Raw genomic sequence first — 23,265 nt, forward strand, 5'->3', positions numbered from 1 at the left:
ATAGGTGAATAGCCATGACAAAAAGTATCAAGAGAATATTACAAAATTATTTGGGTGGGGGAGGAACATCCAAATTAAACAGGTATTTATTAGATTAAAATAGTAGAGGGGTATTATTGGGTTGTTGGACGTAATGTATTTTTGCATAGAAAAGATACATCATGACTTTTCCAATAACCCAATAAAAGCCACTTCACCTGAATACACACGTACTAACATATAAAATAACAATACTGTTAATGTACTTTAAACACAAATCTTCAGGTAATCAAAAATACTTTACATAGGGTGAAACAAGAAAACACAAACAAAAAAGATGGTAAGCAAGAGATGAAAATGATTAACAGGAAATTGTGGAGAGTTAAGGCTTAGAATGGCATAAGTCCACATAATTATTTCAGACAAACACAGAGAACTTTCAAACTCTGAAAAACAAATTCATTATCATAACAATTCTTAGAGAGAAGACCAAAGGAAATCATCACTTTTAGATCTTCTACAGGAAAGCCAGTCAAGGCCACAAAAGAACCTGATAGTCTTATCTACTTCCTGTCTAAGCTTTGTCAAATGCACCACTACTGCTGCACACCCCCAAACCAAGTAGTGAACTCTGACAGTGGTCTAAGATTGGCTTCCACAAAGTCTGACCAAAATGGTAAGCAAATGCCTTCAGAGGGAATGATCACCAACACATGCTTTGGAAACTACAACTCTGCACATGGAGCTTCAACTTTCTTGTTATTTTCTTATCTTTTCCCTATTCTTGCCCTGAAAAAGTGAAGTTAGAATATACAAGCAAGGGGTTGGCTGGTGGTGTGGTGGTTAATGTGCTGGACTCCCACATGGCTGCAAGCAGTTTGAATCCTGGACCTGATGGTTTTCTTTCTTGCTTTCCCTTTTTTTTCTCTCTCTCTTTCTGGTCAAATTAAAAATAATAGATAATAATAAAACTAAATATTGGGCTGGCAGGTGGCATGGTGGTTAAGGGCGCTGAACTCCCACATGGCCAACTGTGGTTTGAGTCCCGGACCTCGCGGCTTAGTTTCCTACTCTGTTTCTCTCTCTCTCTTGCTCTGTCCCTCTCTGGTCAAATTTAAAGAAAGAAAGAAAGAAAGAAAGAAAGAAAGCAAGCAAGCAAGCAAGCAAGCAAGCTAAATTTAAAAATTATTTAAATAAATAAATAAAACTAAATAATTGCCTTTTTTTTTTAGAGAAAGATTTTTGCTATAGGGTGCATGCACTCACTTGAGAGACAGACATACAGGAAGCGAGGAAATCACCTCCCCTCCCAGAGGGGATGGCCACGCTGCAATCCCTTCTCCTCCATTCTCCTCTCAGGGTCTTGGACATGAACAAAAGCCCAACACAAGTTTCAAGCTGCTGAGTCTGAGACTCAAACCATGGTTAACCATATGGGAGTCCAGTGACGTAACATCACGCCATCCACTGGTCCCAATAAATAAGTCTTTAAAATAAAAGAATATACAACTGAAAGATAAGTAAACTCAACATACTAGAGAGTAAAATAATGAAATCTTCAAACGACTAACCATATATTCTGGCACCCTTCATTTGTACGTGAAAAATCTTCTGAAACAAGATTGTCATTTCTTCAATGTATTCATTTAATTGCTCAAGAAACCCTGATGCCTTCTGTGTCTGAGGCACTATGCCAGATACAGAGTATACCAGAGTAATAAGACACAGTCGTTTCTGAATTACACAAACTAGTAAGGGAAAAATGCCTTATAAAACAAATGGGAAAAAAGCACAGGACAGATTTTCATATCATCTCTAGAGATATCCTGGAACCAATATATTATTATATATCAGTCCTAAACTGCCAACTCTAGACATTTAGTGACACAAGAAAAATAAAACCTTTAATTTGCTCATGCCAGTGTGTATATATATATATATACATATATATATATATATATATGTGTGTGTGTGTGTGTGTGTGTGTGTGTGTGTGTGTATGTATGTATATATAGATATGTGTGTGTGTGTATATATATATATGTATATGACAAGAGTATCCTTATGTCAGATCACCCTGCCTCAGCCTCCTGGGTAGCCGTCTGTCACCACCATATAGCCCATACTCACACCATACTCCAGCCCTTCCCTACTTGGTGTTTTTCCTTAAGTAACAGCATGCTCACTGTAGATAAGATAATGCTTTCTGGACCAGTTGGTTTCATGGTGGCTAAAGCAGCTGGATCCCACATGACCAACAGCGCAGTTAGAGTCCTGGATCCAGTGGTTTGACAGACATTCCAGGTGTGTGTGCATGCCTGCCCCAAATCCTGAGAGAATGCAGGAGAAAGGACTGCAGGATGGCCATTCCCTCAGGGGATGATTTCTCACTTTTCCCATCTCTCTCTATCTCTCTCTCTCATGCATACACCCTGTAGCAAAACCTAAAGTAAAAATTAAAACCCACACACACACAAAATAAATAAAAGGTAATGCTTTCTCCCTAAGAACCAACCTGGACCAGTAAGATGCAAGTTGGCTAACGTAATGACCTCTGGAAGACCCCAAGCCTCATCATAATGTCATTGACATGCTAAATGACACATTTACCAGTACCAGGACAGTTGACAATCCCCAGAAATACCACCAGAAATAACTTTATAAGGAGAAAAAGGAAGTAGGTTTTGTAATTCCTGGAAATCCTTGTGTTTTCCAGGAAAAGCTCTGAATTTTTTTCCCCGCTATTACTCTATCCCCATTTGCTACATCTTAAACTCCCCAGAGGAGTGAGAAGTTGATTTGCAAACTCAGCTCCCACGTCTCCATTCTTTGGCCACTGAATAAAAGTTTGTGTCATGACACTCACTTTTGGTTTCCAAAGCTGGTTCTGCAACCCAATTGTGAAAGAATCCCATCCTTGGTAATAAATTAAACATTCATAACAAGACTACAGGCACGTGCCATTGCATTCAGCCTTTTTGGGTGGGTGAGAAATAGAACCCAGGCCTCTCATGTGGCCTCAGTCTGCCTGTGGAAGAGGCATGGCCCCGATTATATTTCTTAAGTTTCTTTTTTTTTTTTAATAGACTTTACATATACATATAAAGAGTTAAATAGTTTTGTAAGTCTTTTAAACAAACAAACATTATTGTAAAATTCAACACAAATATAGAAAATCATACAGATCAGGCCAGCTGTGGTGGTGTGATAGTAATACAATGTTCTGTGATGCTGAGTCATATAGGAACACCCAGGTTCATAATCTAGGGTCTCCTTGTACACGCAGGGCATGCACACCACCTGCCCATCATCCTGGGTGGCTGAGGCTGGGGGTGGACGGACAGCAGTGAGAGGACACTGCTGGGGGGGTATCTGTCCATCTCTTTCTTCTCCTTTTGTGGGAGAAATAAACTAAAGAAAGGGGAAAAAAACCCCACAGGAATCAAATGTACATGTTAATGAATTATCTTGCAAGCACCACTCATATCAAGAAAGGACATGTGGACACTTCGGAAACCAGTCCTGTAGTGCAGTGATTAAGTGTAGTGCACTGGGAGCCAGAGACCATAGGTTGGCAGCTGTTCAAATCCTAGCCCCAGAGGCTTGAAAGAACACGCCCGGCTCACAAGCATGCATGCTTGCCCCAAACCCTTGATGGGATGGAGAAATGGAGGAAAACAGGAGTGTGGAGTGACCATACCCCATTGAGAAGATGCTTTCCCTGTCTCCCTCCAGTGAACACATGTTTTTCCTGGCAACTGAATATAAATAAATAATTTTTAAAAAAGGGAACTTTGGGTCAGCAGGTGGTGTGGTAGCTAAGGTACTGGGACTCCCACATGGTCAACTCAGGTTCAAGTCCCAGACCTGGTGGTTTGAACATCATGCCGGGAGTGTGTGTTGCATGCGTAAAATCATAAGAGGAGAACAGAAGAGAAGGAATTGTAGTGTGGTCAGCTCCCCAAGGGGTGATTTCTCACTTTCCCTTTCACTCACTGTCTCTCTCTGGTGAGAACATGAGCCCTATAGCAAAAACCTTAAAAAAATAAATTTTTTTTAAGGGAACTCTACCAGCAACTTTAAAAGTCTCTTTCATGTGTCCCCAGTCATATTCCTTTCCTATAGCCAGAAGTAACCACTATGACTTTTTTATTAACCACTCTCCTCATATTTTTCTATGGGCGGTCTTATTACCCCAAAGTGCACCTTTAAACACCACAGTTCAGTCTCATTTTATTGAAAAAAATTTGTGTCTTTAAAACCTCTTTTAATCCAGAGGGTCTTCATCCATACCTTTCCTTTCCCTGCAATTTACTTTTTAAGGGATCTGAAACATCTGACTGAGTTTCCAATAGCCAGATTTTGATAATTATATTCTCTTGGTACAGTTCAATCTGTTCTCTGTCTTCTGCCATTTCTGTCATCAGAGTCAGGTTTGATCCCTTTGGCAAAACTTGTAAGTAGTGTTTGGCAAGGTTAGACACATAATATTTGCTTGTTTTTCTTTGTGTAATAATAGCTATTGGTGTGGAATCTTCATTAATGGAGAGCTATGAAATGATGCTGTATTTATATTATTTCTTTGCTATTTATTAATTAGAATTTTTTTAAAAAAGGAATTCTTCTCATCTACTATTGGGTTACTAAAATTCTTTTCCTGTATTATTCCTTTCTTTAGGTTTATTTATTTCTTCTGAGAGAGACAGAGATAGAATTCTAACAGGGTCCTTTATTAAAGAAAAAGAATTACTTCATCTTATTTATTATTATTATTATTATTATTATTATTATTATCTTAATTTACCAGAGAGAAAGAGAGGGAAAGTGAGAAAGCCAGCCACCAGGTTTGGAACTTGAATAGCAGTTGGCCATAAGAATGTCCAGCACCCCAACCATCATGTCACTTGCTGGTCCCCTCCTAACAGGGTCTTAATATCATGATCCACCCCCAGGTGCAGCTGGCTCTGGAGCACAGGCACATTTGTGCCCAACATACTCAGGTATTCACCAGATACTAACACAAATTCTTCACATGTAGGTCAACCTTGCAGAGCTTTGTGTTTTTCTGCTATGCCATCCAACCTCCTGTTTTCTTTCATTGATAAGTTTTTAAGACAACAAATTTGTTCCCTGTCAAATTCTATAATAGGAGACTATTCCTTTTTAATATTTGCTGGGTTTCAACTAACTACAGTTACTATGATCTTTGAAGTTTGAATTCTACCATCTTAGATCAGCTATAAGCCTCTTCAATATGGCACCCAAACTTCTTTGATAAGATCCTAACAGGTTTTTCTTTACTAAGAAGTAATTCACATATAATAAAGTTCACCATTTTGAAGTGTGTAATTCAGTGGTTTTGTTATAGTCACAAAGATGTGCAACCATCATTATTACCTAACTCCAGAAGAATTTCATCCCCTAAAAGATACCGCACACTCACTAGTTCTCACTTCCCTCACCTCCTTTCTCCAGCACCTGGGAACCACCAATCCACTTCCTGTCTCTAGAAATCTGCCTATTGTGGACATTTCACAGAAGAATAACCTAATGTGTAGCCTTTTGTGTTTAACTTCTTTCACTAGTATATTTTCAAACAATAAGCCTATCCTCTTGATGGTTGAATAATTTTCCATTATGTGAATAAACCACAATTATCTAAATCTCAACTGGTTTATCCATTCATCAGTTCATAGACATTTGCGGTGTTTCCATTTTTTCTCTATTGTGAAAAATGCTGCTATTGATATCCATGTATATGAGTTTTTATGTGAACATATGCTCTCAATTTTTCTTAGGCTTTGATACATTTTGACATACATGTATACCTGTAATCACTCAAGATTATGAACACAAACATCATCCAAAAATTTTATGTCCTTTGGGATTTGTCCTTCCTACCCACAAGGCAACCAGTCACCTGTTCCTATTACCATAGGTTAGACTTCATTTTTGAGAACTTCATAGTTCAATGTATATCAAACAACATTTTTTTTTGTCTGGCAATTTTCATTCAGAATAATTAGTTTTAGGTTAATCTCTGTTACATGTATCATTAATTCATTCCTTTGTATCACTTAGCAGTATTTACCATATTAATATGCCAGTCTTTTCCATTCATTTCCACTTTTGATTATCCATGACCACTGGTGGACACTGAGTTTGCTTCCAGTTTTTTACTATTATTAAAAAAAATGGCTATGAACATTCATATGGGATAGTACACTCATATGGTCTAATATAAAATATGGGTATCCATTATATATTATATTACATATAAATATATGGGTATGTCTTAATAGATTCCTTGGGTAAAAGTCTAGGAATAAAATGGCTGGATCATACAGAACTGTGGTTTGGATAATGGATAGTCCCCCAGAGGTTTGTGTTCTGGAAACTTGATTCCCTATATAATGATTTTGGGAGGTAGTGAGACCTTTAAGATATGGGGCCTAATAAGAGGGCACCATCCAATCAGCTGGGAGTGTAGGTGGAACAAAGGAGAAGTTGTAAGAAACAGAGCTGGAGCGAAGAACAAAATTCAGTATGAGATGGAAGAAAAAAAAAAAGAGGGCAGGCCTTATAAAGGACAAGTCAGAGGTAAAAACAAATGGGAATTTCCAGAAGCCTTGGTCTGATACATCCTTTCACGATATACAAGCTGTTCAATGTACAAAGGGCACTTCCTAGTGTCCTCTCCCCAATTCTTCATCCTATCCATTGCTAGAAAATTGGAGATAAAGTCCTTAAACAGATAATGGGATGAGAAGGCTCGGGCTGTTATTAGTTCTATCTGATAAGGTTCCTACTAAAGCAGTTCGTCTAAGGACAGGCAAAATAAACCATTTCTTTATCATTTGGCACAGAGAAAATATGACCACTTTCTAAAGTCTAATTGGCCCATGAATTAAAGGGGCCAGGATTAACTTTTTTTTAAAAAAAAAAAAAAGAATGAACATTAGGTATGAGGAGGACCCACAAAAGTATGTATCTTTTATATCGGATATTTAGTGGTTTGTTTTATATTTTCTTGATTCATATTAGGTGATGTTAACTCAAGATACATCTTTTCTTCATAGGCCACTATGAGAGGACACTGAAAATAGCAGAAAAGACATACCCAACTGCTGGAAAAGGAGAGCCACGCTCGTGCCTGTGACAGGAAGACTGTCATGTAAAGGAGTTTGGATCAGCTGTCTGTCTCCTGCACCCAAGGAAAACAGCTTCTGCAGAATGGGAGAAACACGTGCACATGCACACATGCATGCACACACATTAATGACTTCAGAAAGTTTCCTAAAATAAAAATCTCTTTGAAGTTCAATTTTAGAGTGATTTTAAGAACCAATTAATAGATAAAAAGGCAAGAGTGGATAGCACAACACATTTTAGTTGTTTCCTGTGCAATTGAAAATGGTGTAGAAAAATTCAGTAGCAGAAAGTTCAAAGTAGAGGTGAAACACAAAAATCACTGACAATCATAACTGACTCAAAAATAATCAAATGCTAAAAACAACATTAGTAAAGGCCCACAAACAAATCTGCTTCTTAAAAGATTTGGTCTAACTATTACCAAACACTTACTTAATATTCTGCGCTTAGAGCAGAGGTAGAAGAATGAAAAGGGAGTGAGCAGGAAGAAAAAATAAAAGTTGGACATAAATTCAGTATAAATTAACGTAAGACAATAAATACTGAGAAAGACAGGATACAGTTAAAAAGAAAAACGGCAAGGAAAAAGGATGCTCATTTTACTCTAAGTAACATCTTCATCAAGCTAAAGACAAACAATATCATTTTTAGAGGGCTGTCCTCTTCCCCAGTATTATGTAAGAGTAAGTAAAATAAATAATTAACTACCGATTTTAGGACTTAAGGAAAAGAATCTATTCTTTCTAAAGTATGGTTGCCCAAGAAATACCAAATCATAACAGTCAAGGTTCTTTTTTTTATATTTAAATATAAAAATTTCAAGACATCCATTAGGAGATTAATATGAAAATCTCAAGATATCCAGAATAAAAAAAAAATCAATGCAGAAGTAACTGTGTTGAGAATTTTCTTAATGTCATCTCCTAATTTTTATCATGCTAACATTTTTTTAATTTCAGTTCACAAAAACAAGGTATAAATACACAAAGAAATAAGTAAAAAGCAGGGTACATTTAAAGGTACAACTTGAAAAAGTGTTGTTTTTTAACTTTTTCTTTTCAAGAAAATGTGAAGTAGAGTTAAAGTTCCATAAACTAGGCTAATTATGCTATGTGAAAGGTGAAACCTGTGTTAAAATTAACCCTGTGACCTGAGGAAAGAATGGAATATTGGGTATCTAGAAAGTGACCATAGGGACAATGCTTAACTAAAAAAGGATTCTCTTTAAAACAAAAATGTTTAAAGAATTCTTTCTCTTTCTTCATAATTAAATTAGCTGGAGGAGGGGGTAGGGACCTTTCTATATCTCTTTTGATTCCATTTACCTGAGACCCTCCAGCTGCCGGGACGAGGCAGGCACAAAGGTTTGCAATGAGACTTTCCAAGGAGACATTCAGACTGTCCACATACACAGTATAGATCAAGCCTAGGCAAGCCTACAAAGAGAAGGATGCAAGTAGTTATTTCATGGAAAAAGTAAGCACTGAGAATAAATTGTTATGATATCTGCTCCAAGGAAAATTTCTCTTTGAACCTAAGTAAAGTAGATTCTATAGTGAGCATGGAATATATTTTAAGCAGCAAATACTATTAAGTTTATTAAATTATCCTCTAGAACCAGGACCTCCAAATGAGATTGAGATGAGTTTATTGAAAGCAGAAAACTGTAATTTGCAGAACAGGTGTTTGTGCTCAGATACCTATTCCAACAAATCTGCAGAGCTAAAACTGGTTTTGTCTCAACTTACTTGGAAAAACTCCAAAAATCAACATAAAAATCTTTAAAATAAACAATGTCATTGAATGTATATAAAAAATTAATTAATTAAAAAAAAGGAATTAACTAAAAAAAAAAATTATCTTGTTTTGGGCCAGTGGTGTAGTGGTTAAGGTGGCTAACTGTGTGGTTTGAGCCATGAACCTGGCAGCTTGAAAAACCTGTTGAGTGTATCTGTGTGTGTGTGTGCCCAAAGTCCCAAAAGGAGGGAAAGACGGAGTAGTTACCATGTGACTATGCCCCATGGGGGCACTTTCTAGCAGTTTCTCTCCCTCCTGCACTGTACAATACTCTGGCAACGTTAAAAAAAGGAATAAAGAAAAATTTTATCTTGTTTTATGGTTCTTTTAAATATAGAACATTTATTCTACAGAAAAATTTAACTTATTTGAATTATAATAAATTATAAAGCAAAAACAAGATGATAAGATTCTTAACAATTGGAAATTAGAAGAAGAAAGGTGGTAAAATAGAAGATAAAATGCAATTTTTATGAATCTTTTAGTACGCTAAAATTTGTGACTAAAAATTAGTTTTTATCAGGAGTTACCCATTGTCGTTGAAATCTTGATACTAAGTTAATTTTCTAGCAGAAACACACACACATATATAGAAAATCTCACTTCTTAAAACGTTTTCCAGAAATTACATATTAATGCAGATATTTATAAGTTAAAATTTCTTTTTACATATGAAAAATGAGCGTATATAAAAATTCTTAAACAATATTTTAAAGCAATGTTGCCAAGAATATAGTCAGAATTTTCTGAAACCTTAAACACCCATTCTGTTTCCTTAAACCTGAGTCCTCATATGGTGGAAAAACAGACACAAAGTTAAATCAGTAGTCCAATTTAAATTTGCTACAAATAATAAAGTTATTTCTTTGGGTTTATAAATTTTGGACTTGATTAATGTTGGCTCACACACACATATATATACATATTTGTAATATGTGTGTGTATATATATATATTCAAATATGTATATACGTGTGTGTGTGTGTATATATATATATATATATAGAGAGAGAGAGAGAGAGAGAGAAACAGAGAGCAATCCCTTCTCCTCCATTCTCCTCTCGGGATCTTGGGCACACACGCACACGCACCTGGCTTGAGTTTAAGCCACCAGGTCCGAGACTCGAACCGTGGTCAACTACATGGGAGTCCAGCAACATAGCCATTATGCCAACTGCTGGTCCTGGTATATATACATTTTTTAATTAAGAGATAGTGAGAAATCACTCCCCGGGGGAATGGCCTTGCTGCGATCCCTTCTCCATCCTCCTAGGATTTGGGGCACACATGCACACATGCCCAGTTTGAGCCACCAGGTCTGGGACATGAACAATGGTCAGTCATGTAGGAGTCCAGAGCCTTAATCCCTATACCACCTGCTGGCTCCATGGGACTATTTTTAAACAAATACCGTAGAAGTTTAAATAGTCACATTAATTTACTCAAATATTATTTTTTTCTAATATGAAAGTATTTCTTCTGTCTGTACTAATTGTATTTTATTGGTGCATTCCTAAATCAATATAATGATATTTTCATTTATACAAGAATACAAAGTAATAGTAATAATTTTGAGTTCTTTACCCTAAAAATTTCTGGATAATCTAATCTTGATACCAACACAAGGCTTTTAGGAGCAAACACTTCCGCAGGCTGAATTAAACCAGTCACTTCCTCTTCACCTTCAATCTCCTCCTTCTTTGTTCCCTAGAAAAAGAGACAATATATTCAGCACACAGAATTTCCTAGGCTCTTAATTCTCAAGAGATAGATATACTACACACCTTCAATGTAACTTACAAAAAATTCAAATTAAATACAAAACATAATTTATTAAAACCAAACTAAAAATAAAGAACTAACTTTGAGAACAATCTAAAGGGTAAAATGGCAAAGAAATTATGAAGCAGAAAATACTTATTTCATTTTTAAATACACTCCTTAAGTTCCAGACATGGACCACACAACTTTATTTGAATATTTCCTTTCTGAGTGAGGTACAATGGTCAGTAACTCACGTTAAAATTCTTTTAGTACTGATTCAAACAATTAATGGAAATTTCACATAAATGGAAAGTCAGTTTTCTAAAGAAGAAAAAAAAATCTGTCTTAGACAGAAGACACTGATTTTCATTTCTGTGTTTCTGCTTGTCACAGTCTTTTACACTAGGAGTCTAAGGCTTGCAGAATGGGCAGTTCTCTTGGAAGTAAAGCACAATCAGCACTAAACTGCTCTTGCTCATAAGCAATAATGCTGGTATGTTAAGACAAGAGAACATTGTGTTTTGAACAGCCCGTGGGTACATGCAGTCTGAGAGAGAGAGAGAAAGAGGAAGTCAGGGAGAGAAAGCACCCCCCAGGAGAGTGTGGTCAGGCCACAACCCCCTTCCTCTATTTCTCCATCCCATCAGGATTCTGAGCATGCATCCACATATGTCTAGAATGTTCTTCAAGATGCTGATGCCAGATTCAATTTGCAGTCAGCCATGTGGGATCTGGCTCCCTGTACTAAAGGGCTTAGGCTAGCCCAAGAGATAACATTTTTATACACAAGACTAAATTTCAGAATGTACTTAAGTCATTGAACTATATGAGGGATTTTTTAAAAATACCTACTGCAAAATAAAGATACAAATTTTGAAATTCTTTTGCACAAAAAAAATCCCATTTTGGGACCAGCAGATGGCGTGGTGTTTAAGGTGTTGGAATTCCCACATGGTTGACCGCAGTTTGAGTCCCGGAGATGGTGGCTTGCTTTCTCACTCTTCCTCTCTGTCTTTCTCTGACAAATTCATGTGAAAATAATAATAAATAAGTAAATAAAATAATTTTTAAAAAGCTAAAAAAAATTCCTATTTTAATTACTCTTTTATGAACTTTTTGAAGTCCCCTCATATACTTAAAATGGTTAAAATGATAAACATTAGGGCTATCAGATGGCATGGTGATTAAAGTGCTGGAACCCACACGGCCAACTACATGATTCAAGTCCTACACCTAGCATTGGGAAAAGATGCTGGGAATATGTGCATGTGTGCCTGAAATCCCAAGAGGACAAGGGAGGAGAAAGGATTATGGCATGGCCATTACCCCTGGTGGGGTGATTTCTCAATTTTCCTCTCTCTCTCTGGCAAGCACATGTACCCGATATCAAAAACAAAATCTAAATTAAAAATAGAAAAGGTAAACCTTAGGTATTTTTCATCACAATAAAAAAAACTAAGTTTCAATGACTGGTAAACAAATTTGGGAAAATATTACTCTCATTTTTAAGCCAACAAGTATTTCCTGTACACCTACTGTTACATGGTATTCTATACTTTTAAAGTTTTAAAGAAAACAAAAAAGGAGAGGGTTATAAAGCATCCAGATTGATTATCAGATGAAAGTCTAGGATTCTAGTTCATTTTCCTTAACTAGAATTTCCTTCTCTTTCCTTTACAGTAAATGAAGGTCTAGTTTTATATTTATCTTTCTCCCTTAGGTTTTCACTTCACTGATTTTTTTCTTCTTTTATTTTCCAGTGCAGTTCACCAATATTTCACACTTACTTATTTCTTTTGCAAACCTTTCCTCAAAATACCATATCCAGCTGCCTGCTCGACAGCTCTACTTGGATGACCAGCAAACATCTGAATCGTACCCAACCATAGCTTCATCTTCCCACCTACACCCAACTCTCCCCATAATACCCCCTTATCTCAGTTAATGGCAATCCTATCCTTCCACTTGGAAAGCAAAGTCCTGAACCATCTCTCTTTCATAGCCTGTATCCAACAGTCAGCAAATCCTGATTTTTCACCACCTCTACTGCTAATGTAACACCATTATACCACCATCATCTCTCATGTGGATTATTATAACAGCCTCCCTCATCTTCTTTCTTCTTTAGCCCTACTTTGCTTCCTTGCTGCTGTTGAAATAAGTTAGGCAAGCTACCTCTATGGGTCTATGCATTTTGCCCTTTGTCTCCAATACTCTTTCCATAGATGTCTTAAGAGTAAGTCCAACTCTCGTCTCCTTTTAGTCTTCATGAAAGCATTTTCTTCTCTAATAAGCCTTTGTTTATTACCCTACTTGAAAGTGCACTGCCCTAACACTCCCTATCCCCTTTCTCGTCTTTATTTTTCTCCATGGCACTTTGTCACTATCCAATATACTACCCATTTTACTTATCTTGTTTTTTAGTTTGTCTCTTTCCCCCAGTAGGATACATTCCATGTGGGCCAGGGTGCCTGTATTTTGCTAAATGGTGATGCACTATTGTAGTTCCAAAAATAAGGGCTAGGCACATACAATACTTAATATCTGCATATTCAGTTACTTTACAAAGTTAGTGGAAAAATCCCATTTTGGGACCAGCAGATGGCGTGGTGTTTAAGGTGTTGGAATTCCCACATGGTTGACCGCAGTTTGAGTCCCGGAGATGGTGGCTTGCTTTCTCACTCTTCCTCTCTGTCTTTCTCTGACAAATTCATGTGAAAATAATAATAAATAAGTAAATAAAATAATTTTTAAAAAGCTAAAAAAAATTCCTATTTTAATTACTCTTTTATGAACTTTTTGAAGTCCCCTCATATACTTAAAATGGTTAAAATGATAAACATTAGGGCTATCAGATGGCATGGTGATTAAAGTGCTGGAACCCACACGGCCAACTACATGATTCAAGTCCTACACCTAGCATTGGGAAAAGATGCTGGGAATATGTGCATGTGTGCCTGAAATCCCAAGAGGACAAGGGAGGAGAAAGGATTATGGCATGGCCATTACCCCTGGTGGGGTGATTTCTCAATTTTCCTCTCTCTCTCTGGCAAGCACATGTACCCGATATCAAAAACAAAATCTAAATTAAAAATAGAAAAGGTAAACCTTAGGTATTTTTCATCACAATAAAAAAAACTAAGTTTCAATGACTGGTAAACAAATTTGGGAAAATATTACTCTCATTTTTAAGCCAACAAGTATTTCCTGTACACCTACTGTTACATGGTATTCTATACTTTTAAAGTTTTAAAGAAAACAAAAAAGGAGAGGGTTATAAAGCATCCAGATTGATTATCAGATGAAAGTCTAGGATTCTAGTTCATTTTCCTTAACTAGAATTTCCTTCTCTTTCCTTTACAGTAAATGAAGGTCTAGTTTTATATTTATCTTTCTCCCTTAGGTTTTCACTTCACTGATTTTTTTCTTCTTTTATTTTCCAGTGCAGTTCACCAATATTTCACACTTACTTATTTCTTTTGCAAACCTTTCCTCAAAATACCATATCCAGCTGCCTGCTCGACAGCTCTACTTGGATGACCAGCAAACATCTGAATCGTACCCAACCATAGCTTCATCTTCCCACCTACACCCAACTCTCCCCATAATACCCCCTTATCTCAGTTAATGGCAATCCTATCCTTCCACTTGGAAAGCAAAGTCCTGAACCATCTCTCTTTCATAGCCTGTATCCAACAGTCAGCAAATCCTGATTTTTCACCACCTCTACTGCTAATGTAACACCATTATACCACCATCATCTCTCATGTGGATTATTATAACAGCCTCCCTCATCTTCTTTCTTCTTTAGCCCTACTTTGCTTCCTTGCTGCTGTTGAAATAAGTTAGGCAAGCTACCTCTATGGGTCTATGCATTTTGCCCTTTGTCTCCAATACTCTTTCCATAGATGTCTTAAGAGTAAGTCCAACTCTCGTCTCCTTTTAGTCTTCATGAAAGCATTTTCTTCTCTAATAAGCCTTTGTTTATTACCCTACTTGAAAGTGCACTGCCCTAACACTCCCTATCCCCTTTCTCGTCTTTATTTTTCTCCATGGCACTTTGTCACTATCCAATATACTACCCATTTTACTTATCTTGTTTTTTAGTTTGTCTCTTTCCCCCAGTAGGATACATTCCATGTGGGCCAGGGTGCCTGTATTTTGCTAAATGGTGATGCACTATTGTAGTTCCAAAAATAAGGGCTAGGCACATACAATACTTAATATCTGCATATTCAGTTACTTTACAAAGTTAGTGGAAATAAAACTAAAGTATGAATTTATTTTGGTGCAAAAAATTTTTAATCCATGTACAGTTTTTTTCATGATATGCATTTTCCATAAACTTCTTAAAGACTTGCTTATACATGCAGGCATGAGTTTTCTTGGAATGGTTTTCTGAGTATTTTATTAAAGTAAGTGAGTAGAGGCCAAGATTTATATACTATATTTCTTTAGAGCTCATTTATAGTTTCTAGTACAGTGCAATATAACCAAATATTTGACAGCTATGGAATGCACATATCCAAGGAAACTATCTGTTTATTTTTTATATGTATGATAAGGTCCATATGCTCTTGAAAGATCTTCACTTGTTACAAAGCAAAAACTAAAATCAGGTTGGTTGGTTTCTGAGATCCTTACAAATAATAAAAATGTGATGAATATAAATTTACCAACAATTTCCACACTTAATGAATCATACTCTTCATGGATTACTAACAAATTCAAAATGACAAAAGAATGACTGAAATTCCTGGAAGAAATACAGTGATCCACATTTTTATGAGATTGTGATAAATGCCCTAGAGTACCATTAGAAGTCAGCTTAAGTAGATAACCATTTCAAATAAATGACCATTAATCTACTTTGACCAAAACATAAAATAGAATGAATTGGTCATTTCTTAAAGCTGTTCTTTAATTAAACCCTCACTAAGAGAAAGTTATTAACAAAAACAAAGGTTCAATAAATACAAATTAGTATTGAGTAAAAGTAATTTTATTTTTAATTATATCACTTTTTATTATAGATGTTGCTTTGTAAAAGTCCCATAAATCTTAAAACACTGTTATTCTTAAAAATTTTTTTTTCTTTTAAAATTTTGCCAGAGGATACATGTGTTTACTGGAGAAAGACGGGCAGAGGGGTGCAGGGCTTGGTCACACCACAATCCCTTCTCCATTTTTCCCTCCTTTCAGGATTTGGGGCACATGTGCACAAATGTCTGGTGTGTTTCTCAAGCTACAGGGTCCAAAACTTGAACTGTGCTATTGGCCATGTGGGATCCAGCTGCCTTAACCACCAGGCCATAGGCTGGCCCAAATGTTGTTATTCTTAATTCCAGTACCTCTCCTACAAGAATACAATGTCCCAAGTTTAGGGGAAAAAAATCCTGTTTTCAAAGCAAAATGTACTATGACACAAAAAATAAAAAAAACAATAAATAGGGAACCAGCAGTTAGCGTAATGGCTATGTCGCTGGACTCCCACGTAGTTGACCGCGGTTCGTGTCCCGGACCCGGTGGCTTAAAACTCACGCCGGGCGCGTGTGCCTGCGTGCCCAAGATCCCGAGAGGAGAATGGAGGAGAGGGGATTGCGGCGTGACCATCCCCCCTGGGGGGTGATTTCTTGCTTTCTGTCTCTATGTCTCTCTCTGTCTGTCTGGCGAGCGCACGCGTCCTCCATGGAAAAGCCCCAAAAAAAAAAAAAAAAAAAAAAAAACAATAAATAAACCCAAAAATAGTTTTTTAAAACAAGAGAGATTTGTTCCAGGAAATGGCAATGTGGTATTTTTAATTAAATCATTCTAGAAATAATATGTAAGAATACTACCTCTTCCATAAAGCTGTTAGACTATTGTTCATGTAATAATTACATAATGACACTGGTTTATTTGGTGTGTGTTTTACAATAACAGAGTTTCATATATTAAAAAGATATGAGGGAATCAGTAATTGGCGTAATGGCTATGTCGCTGGACTCCCACGTAGTTGACCGCGGTTCGAGTCCCGGATCCGGTGGCTTAAACTCACGCCGGGCGCGTGTGCCTGCGTGCCCAAGATCCCGAGAGGAGAATAGAGGAGAAGAGATTGCGGCGGGGCAATCCCCTCTGAGGGGTGATTTCTCACTTTCTGGCTCTGTGTCTCTCTCTGGCTTTCTGGCAGATGCACATGCCCTGTAGCAAAAACCTCTCTCTCTCAAAAAAAAAAAAACAATAAAGAGGGAACCAGCAGTTAGCGTAATGGCTATGTCGCTGGACTCCCACGTAGTTGACCGCGGTTCGAGTCCCGGATCCGGTGGCTTAAACTCACGCCGGGCGCGTGTGCCTGCGTGCCCAAGATCCCGAGAGGAGAATAGAGGAGAAGAGATTGCGGCGGGGCAATCCCCTCTGAGGGGTGATTTCTCACTTTCTGTCTCTGTGTCTCTCTCTGGCTTTCTGGCAGATGCACATGCCCTGTAGCAAAAACCTCTCTCTCTCAAAAAAAAAAAATCATTGTGCTCAAAAAAAAAAAAAAAAAAAAGATATGGGGGCTAAGGTGATGGATTCCACACGGCCCACCGTGGTCTGAGTCTCGAACCTGGTGTCTTCCTTTCTCACTTTCCCTTTCTCTCTCTCTTTCTCGTCAAATTAAAAAATGATATTAATAAATAAAATGAAATAAATAATTCTTTTTGAAAAAGGTATGAGAAACAAAAATAATTAGAGATGTTAAAACAATGTTTTGATATTCAATATTTTATAATATAGAAATTTTCAATAATTATCTGGTTGGAGGCTAGAGTATGGCACAGCAGTAAAAACATGATATTCTATGAGGTTAACTCACATGGGAAGACTCTAGATTCAAGTCCAGAGACTTCCAAATGTGCTGGGCATACATGTGCCCTTAATCTGGGGCTGAATAAAGCCGGGAGGGGCGGGGGGTGGGGGGGCGATGAATCATAACATCAGTACCCTGTTGGGAATATGTGCTTTCTCTCTTTTGCTCACTTGGGGAAGAAATAAATAAACTTAAACAAAAAGAATTATCCAGCTGAACAGTATTTTTTATTTTTTTAATTGCCAAAGGTTGTGTGCACAGACCACAGCAAGAGAGAGACAGAATAAGTGCCCCCCAACTGGGGCATGGTCACACCACAGCACTTTTTCCTACATTTCTCCATCTCATCAGGATTTGGGGCATTTCATGCGCACATACCTGGGATGTTTTTCAAGCTATCAGGGCTGGGATTCACACCGTGGTCAGTCATGTGAGATCTACCTCACCATGCAGAGGGCTTAACCACTCCGCTACAGAGCTAAACAATCACTAAGCCTTCTTCTAACCTAATACTATATTTTTAGTAAATCCCATTAAGGATACAAATTTACCTTAAACACTGTTAACTGAATTATCTCACTGACTTGCAAAGTCACCTTATCTCTTATACATATCATAAACACAAGAGGCAATTGCCCATTTGTAGAAATCTTTGTCTACCAATTACTACTTCAGACTACACCTACTGGTGGGATTCCCATCTTCTGTATAGATCATAGTCCCTGTGCTTCAATAATCAGGATAAATTAGTACCCACCATGTTAATCTGTCCCAAAAGTGCTTTGCCCTCTAGACAAAAACACTAAAAGTTTACTAGACTTGATTTTTTTTTAAGAAGGTCTTCCTAAGGTCTTCCTTTTTCTTTTTCTTTCTTTTTTTTTTTTTAAAGGCCCCTTTATTTCTTCCATGAGCAAGAGAGATACAGAAAGAGGAGAGAAAACACCCTAAAGAGGTTCCTGACCTTATGAGCCAATCCCAGCTTGAGACAGTCCCAGTTCATGAGTACACATGTGCCTGACAAACTCAGGGATGTCTCTGGAAGTGAACCCAGAACCTTGCCATGTAGGTCAACCTCACAGGGCTTTGTTTTGCCTCTATGCCACCACACAGTACCTAGAATACTAATTTTATGCAAGGACTTCATACAGTAGTTAGGAGCAAGCTTTTGGAAGTTTATCCTGTTGTTCAGGTTGAACACATCAGTCTCATCTTTGTTGCATTCTGAAGCTTTCCACATCAAAGCAGCTGCGAAGTCTTTACCCTTCTTCTCTGAAAATAGTTGTCGCATTCAGTATCTTCTCTATGCCACATTAATTTTCAACAATGCCATGTCACATTAAAAATCTTCCTACCACATTTCCTTAAACAACTACTTTTAAAAGGAGGATAAAAGAAATTCTGTGAATTAAAAAAAAGGTTCGGGGGTCAACAGGTGGCGTAGTATTTGGAATCCTAGACTCTCAAATGACCTACTGCAGTTTGAGTACTGGACCCAGTGGCTTTAAACTCATGCTGGTGCCTGTACATGCGTGCCCAAAATCTCAAGAAAAGAATCGAGGAGAAAGGACTGCTGCGTGGCCATCTCCCTGAGGGGGTGATTTCTCACTTTCTGTCTCTGTCTCTCTGGTGAGTGCATTCACATTACAGCAAAAAGTCTCTCTCAAAAAATAAAAAGTTTCAGTTCTAAATATCCTTTCTGAAATGCAATTGCTTATACTGTACTATTATATACATAGCATTGCCTCAGTAAAGCAATTTAGCAATTTAAGTACTTAAAAACATTCCAGTATTGGTAATAAGGGAGTCTAAGTGGTTGCAAAATCTTGTAATATCTAAAATTTTTCTGAAAATCCTTCTCATTTCTTGCCAAATAATCTTTTAATCATGTAGACCTGTCCACATGACAAATTCTGGTTTGTCTGGAAAATAATGAATACATAGAAATTCACATTTTAGATTAAAAAAACTCTTTAGATAAATCAAGCCAGTCTTCAATTCAAAACCTAGTTTACCTCTAGCAAAGAAAATGTCCTGCAGATATTCTCTCTCGATACTTGTAGCATACCTCCTGCACTTTAGAGTATTCACAAGGCAGGACAAATTTGACTATAGGGCTAGTATACATTTAACCAGAAAGTTTCCTACATAGTGGCAATAGTCCATAAGTTGCTACATTTTTTTTAAACACATTCATAAGGCAACATTTTTCAAAATATTTTCTCCTAGAAGTTAATAGACATTACTTATTCGGAGTATTGTAACCAAAGAATTTCAGAAACAATAGGTAAACGAAGTTAAAACATTTTTACTAATGCATGATTTCTGATTTTGATATGCAAGTAATATTTGTGCAACTCCAAGCAAAGGAGGTACAGTATACAGTATTTCTCAAACTTATTGGGCCTCCTTATTACAGAACATCTAGAGGATCTAGTGTCCCATGGAACAGAGATGAGGAAAGATTGTCAAACTATTCCAGGACACAAAATGTGTGAGCCGAGTATGTGTATGTTCACATATTCACTACCCTTAGAAGGCTAGTTAAATACAATGCTTATCTCATAAAGATATTATCCTAATTCATATCCATTTCACTAGTTCTTATATTTCACAAAGACGAAATCTGAAAAGATCAGAACATTGGCAAGGTACTAAAAGTCAGGGCACACAAGCTACCATAAGAAAATATGTCAGTGTGCCTGGGCCCCACTCTCACCAGACAGACAAGTTAGGACTCTATTCTTGACCAGAGGTTTTCAAAAATTTAGTGTATATCAAAATCATTAGAAGATTTGCAGAAAAAGAGTTCTGGGTTCCACTGCAGTTTCTGATTCAGTAGGTCTGAAATAAAAGTCCAAGAATTTATGTTTTGAACAAGTGCCCTGGTAATAATGAGACTGTTTCAGGAGCAGCACTTGGAGAATCACTGCTTTAGACCATTAACAGGAAGACAGAAAAGAAAACCAAAACCTGAACATGGACTCTACTTGACAGACATTATAAAATGCACCTTTTTGTGTTAATAATTTGGTTATACCATCAAAATTTATTAAATACTATTTCATAAGACAGGAAACCAGGACTCTTTAGAGAAATAACATTCCATATCTGAGATCAGAAAATGTATGATCACCTCATTGTGTCAAAAGGTGAAAAAAAAACTCTCAAAGACTAACAGTATTCAAAGCAAATAAAATCTGCAGATGATTGAAACTCATCAAATACACAAAACTTCCTGAGTTCATAATGATACTACTTTAAACTGGTCACTAACTAATGATTACTAGGGCAACTTACTACTCTAAAAGTTAAACAATAAGAGGAAATAATCAAATGTATTGTCTTTACTACCAAATTAGGTGACAAGAAAAGCTCTATTTCATAGACAAATTTCCATAAATAGATACAGAAGGAATGATAGAATTACAAATGACCTTTTTATTATTCTTAATGAAATAATGTACCTAAAAATGATCATTGATCAATGCTAAAACCATTAAGTAAAAGGCTGGCATTACTCCAAACCCACTAGTCAATTTTAGCATCACTAAAAGTGGAACAACCAGAAATTAAGCTCCTTTGGATGTGATACAGCAGGAAGTAAAACACAAACTTTGAAGTAGTCTTGCTTTAAAAATTATATTACAGCTAACCAAGCCTCTAGATCTCCTTATCACTTTATGGCAACTATGAGGAATGAAGGTACAAGTTAAATAATGCAATGGGGGGGGCAGCTCGTGGCGTGGTGCCTAACGTGGCTGGATCCCATATGTCCAACTGTGGTTTCGAGTCCTGGACTCAGCAGCTTGAGAAATGTGGCAGGTGCATGTGGAAGTGTTTCCAAAAAACCCGAGAAGAGAGTGTTGGAGAAGGGATTGAGTATGAGGGTTAGCAGGTGGCATGGTAGTTAACACACTGGACTCCCATGTGGCAAAATGCAGTTTGAGTTCCAGACCTAGTGGCTTGCTTTCTCACTTTCCTTCCTCTCTCTCTCTCTTTCTTTCTCTCTCTGTCTCTCTCTGGTGAATTCATGAGCCCTACAGCAAATTAAAAAATAATAATAATAAATAAAATAAAATAAATAATTCTTTTTTAAAAAAGAAGGGATTGCACAGTGGCTATTACCCTGGGAATGCTTTCTCATTTCTCTCTCCTTCTTTCTCTCCGGTAAGCACAAGTGTTCTATAGCAAAAACAATTACAAAATAAAAATAAGAAGAATGGTAACTAATCAGCCAAATTCAAAATGTAGGACAGTCCATAGCCCAAACGACCGTGTTCACTACTACTCCTCAAAAAGGGGCTGTTAATAAAGAAATTTAAGAAATATAAATCAAGTATAATGTGTGGACCTTGTTTGAATCCTGAGTTGGATAAACCAAGACAAGTTTGAAACTTTTTTTTAATTTAAAGAATAGAGATAAAATATTACATAGTATATTAATGAATTATTCAAAATTAAAATTAATTTTGTTAAACAATACAAAAGTGATGCTTTAAAAAAATTCTTACCAGAGACTAACATATTTACATGTGAAATAATATGATACCTGGGGTTTGCTTAAAAATACCTCCCCTCGGGACCTGCAGGTGGCGTGGTGGTTGAGGGTGCTGGACTCGACCGTGGTACGAGTCCTGGACCTGGCGGCTTGCTTTCTCATTTTCTCTCTCTTTCTTTCTCTCTCACTCAGTCCCTCCCTGGCCAAATAAAAATAATAAATAAAGGAATTATTTTAAAAAATAGGGACCGGCAGTTAGCGTAATGGCTATGTTGCTGGACTCCAATGTAGTCAACCGGTTTGAGTCTTGGACCTGGCGGCTTAAACTCACGCTCGGTGCATTTGCGTGCATGCCCAAGATCCCAAGAGGAGAATGGAGGAGAAGGGATTGCGGTGCACCCCCCCCCCAGGGGGGGTGATTTCTCGCTTTCTGTCTCTCTGCCTCTATCTGTCTGGAGAGCACACGCGCCCCACAACAACAACAACAACAACAAAAAACAACCTCTCCGAAAAAAAAAAAAAAAAGAAAAGAAAAAAGGAGCGAAAGATTATCTACGGCCTTGAGCTCAGTGTGAGGAGTTCAGATTGTCATTCTAAATGCCATGGGAATCTGTTGAAGGACTGTAAACATGGACAGTGAGCTCAATTCTATGTTCAAAAGATTACTTCAGTGCTCAGTGGAGAAGGGCTTGTGAGAAGGCAAAAGTAGGAATAGGAAAGCTGTTCAGAAGTCTATTTGGTAGTTCAGGCACCATATATATGGTAGAGTTTTACGAAGACAGATAGAATTAAATGAATGAGAATTTATTCTGAAAGTAGAGATGACAGGATTTGCTGATGGCTAAAATGTGAAGGATGGAAGAAAGGGAGGATAAGGGATAACGTTTGTTCGAACACCTGGATGGATGGTAATATCATTTACTGAGATTAGGAAAACTAATGAAGAAACATTACAGATAGGAGATGAAAGAAGAGAATTAAGGGTGGTCAGGTGGCAATGTCTCTTGCATATATTAAAGGTTCAATAAATAGGAGACCCATTCCTCTTTCATCCCAGTGTTTTTTCCTGTTATATAAAAACAAGAAAAAAGTTGAGATTCTGTTTAGCATAATGACCATAAAAAATAATTTTAAAATAATCGCATATATTGACATGGAAATATAAAAATATATAAATACAAGTTTAAAAAGTACTATGTATTGGGGTAGGTGGGTGGTGTGGTGGTTAAGGGCGCTGGACTCCCACATGG

At 37.1% G+C, this 23,265-nt stretch overlaps 1 protein-coding gene across 3 annotated transcripts in view; it reads right to left on the reverse strand.

Moving 5' to 3' along the window:
- The window catches only part of SBF2 (SET binding factor 2), a gene marked incomplete at its 5' end in the record, with an annotated part of 353,908 nt that overhangs the window by 232,525 nt on the left and 98,118 nt on the right, over nucleotides 1-23,265 (reverse strand). For all 3 annotated transcript variants that reach the window (XM_014581887.1, XM_014581886.1, XM_014581888.2), the window contains 3 exon segments: nucleotides 7,100-7,205; nucleotides 8,457-8,567; nucleotides 10,512-10,634. In XM_014581887.1, the coding sequence (XP_014437373.1) occupies nucleotides 7,100-7,205; nucleotides 8,457-8,567; nucleotides 10,512-10,634 (340 nt within the window).

This window comes from Tupaia chinensis, unplaced genomic scaffold (assembly GCF_000334495.1).
Source record: "Tupaia chinensis unplaced genomic scaffold, TupChi_1.0 Scaffold141165_1, whole genome shotgun sequence".
Lineage (NCBI taxonomy): Eukaryota > Metazoa > Chordata > Mammalia > Scandentia > Tupaiidae > Tupaia > Tupaia belangeri.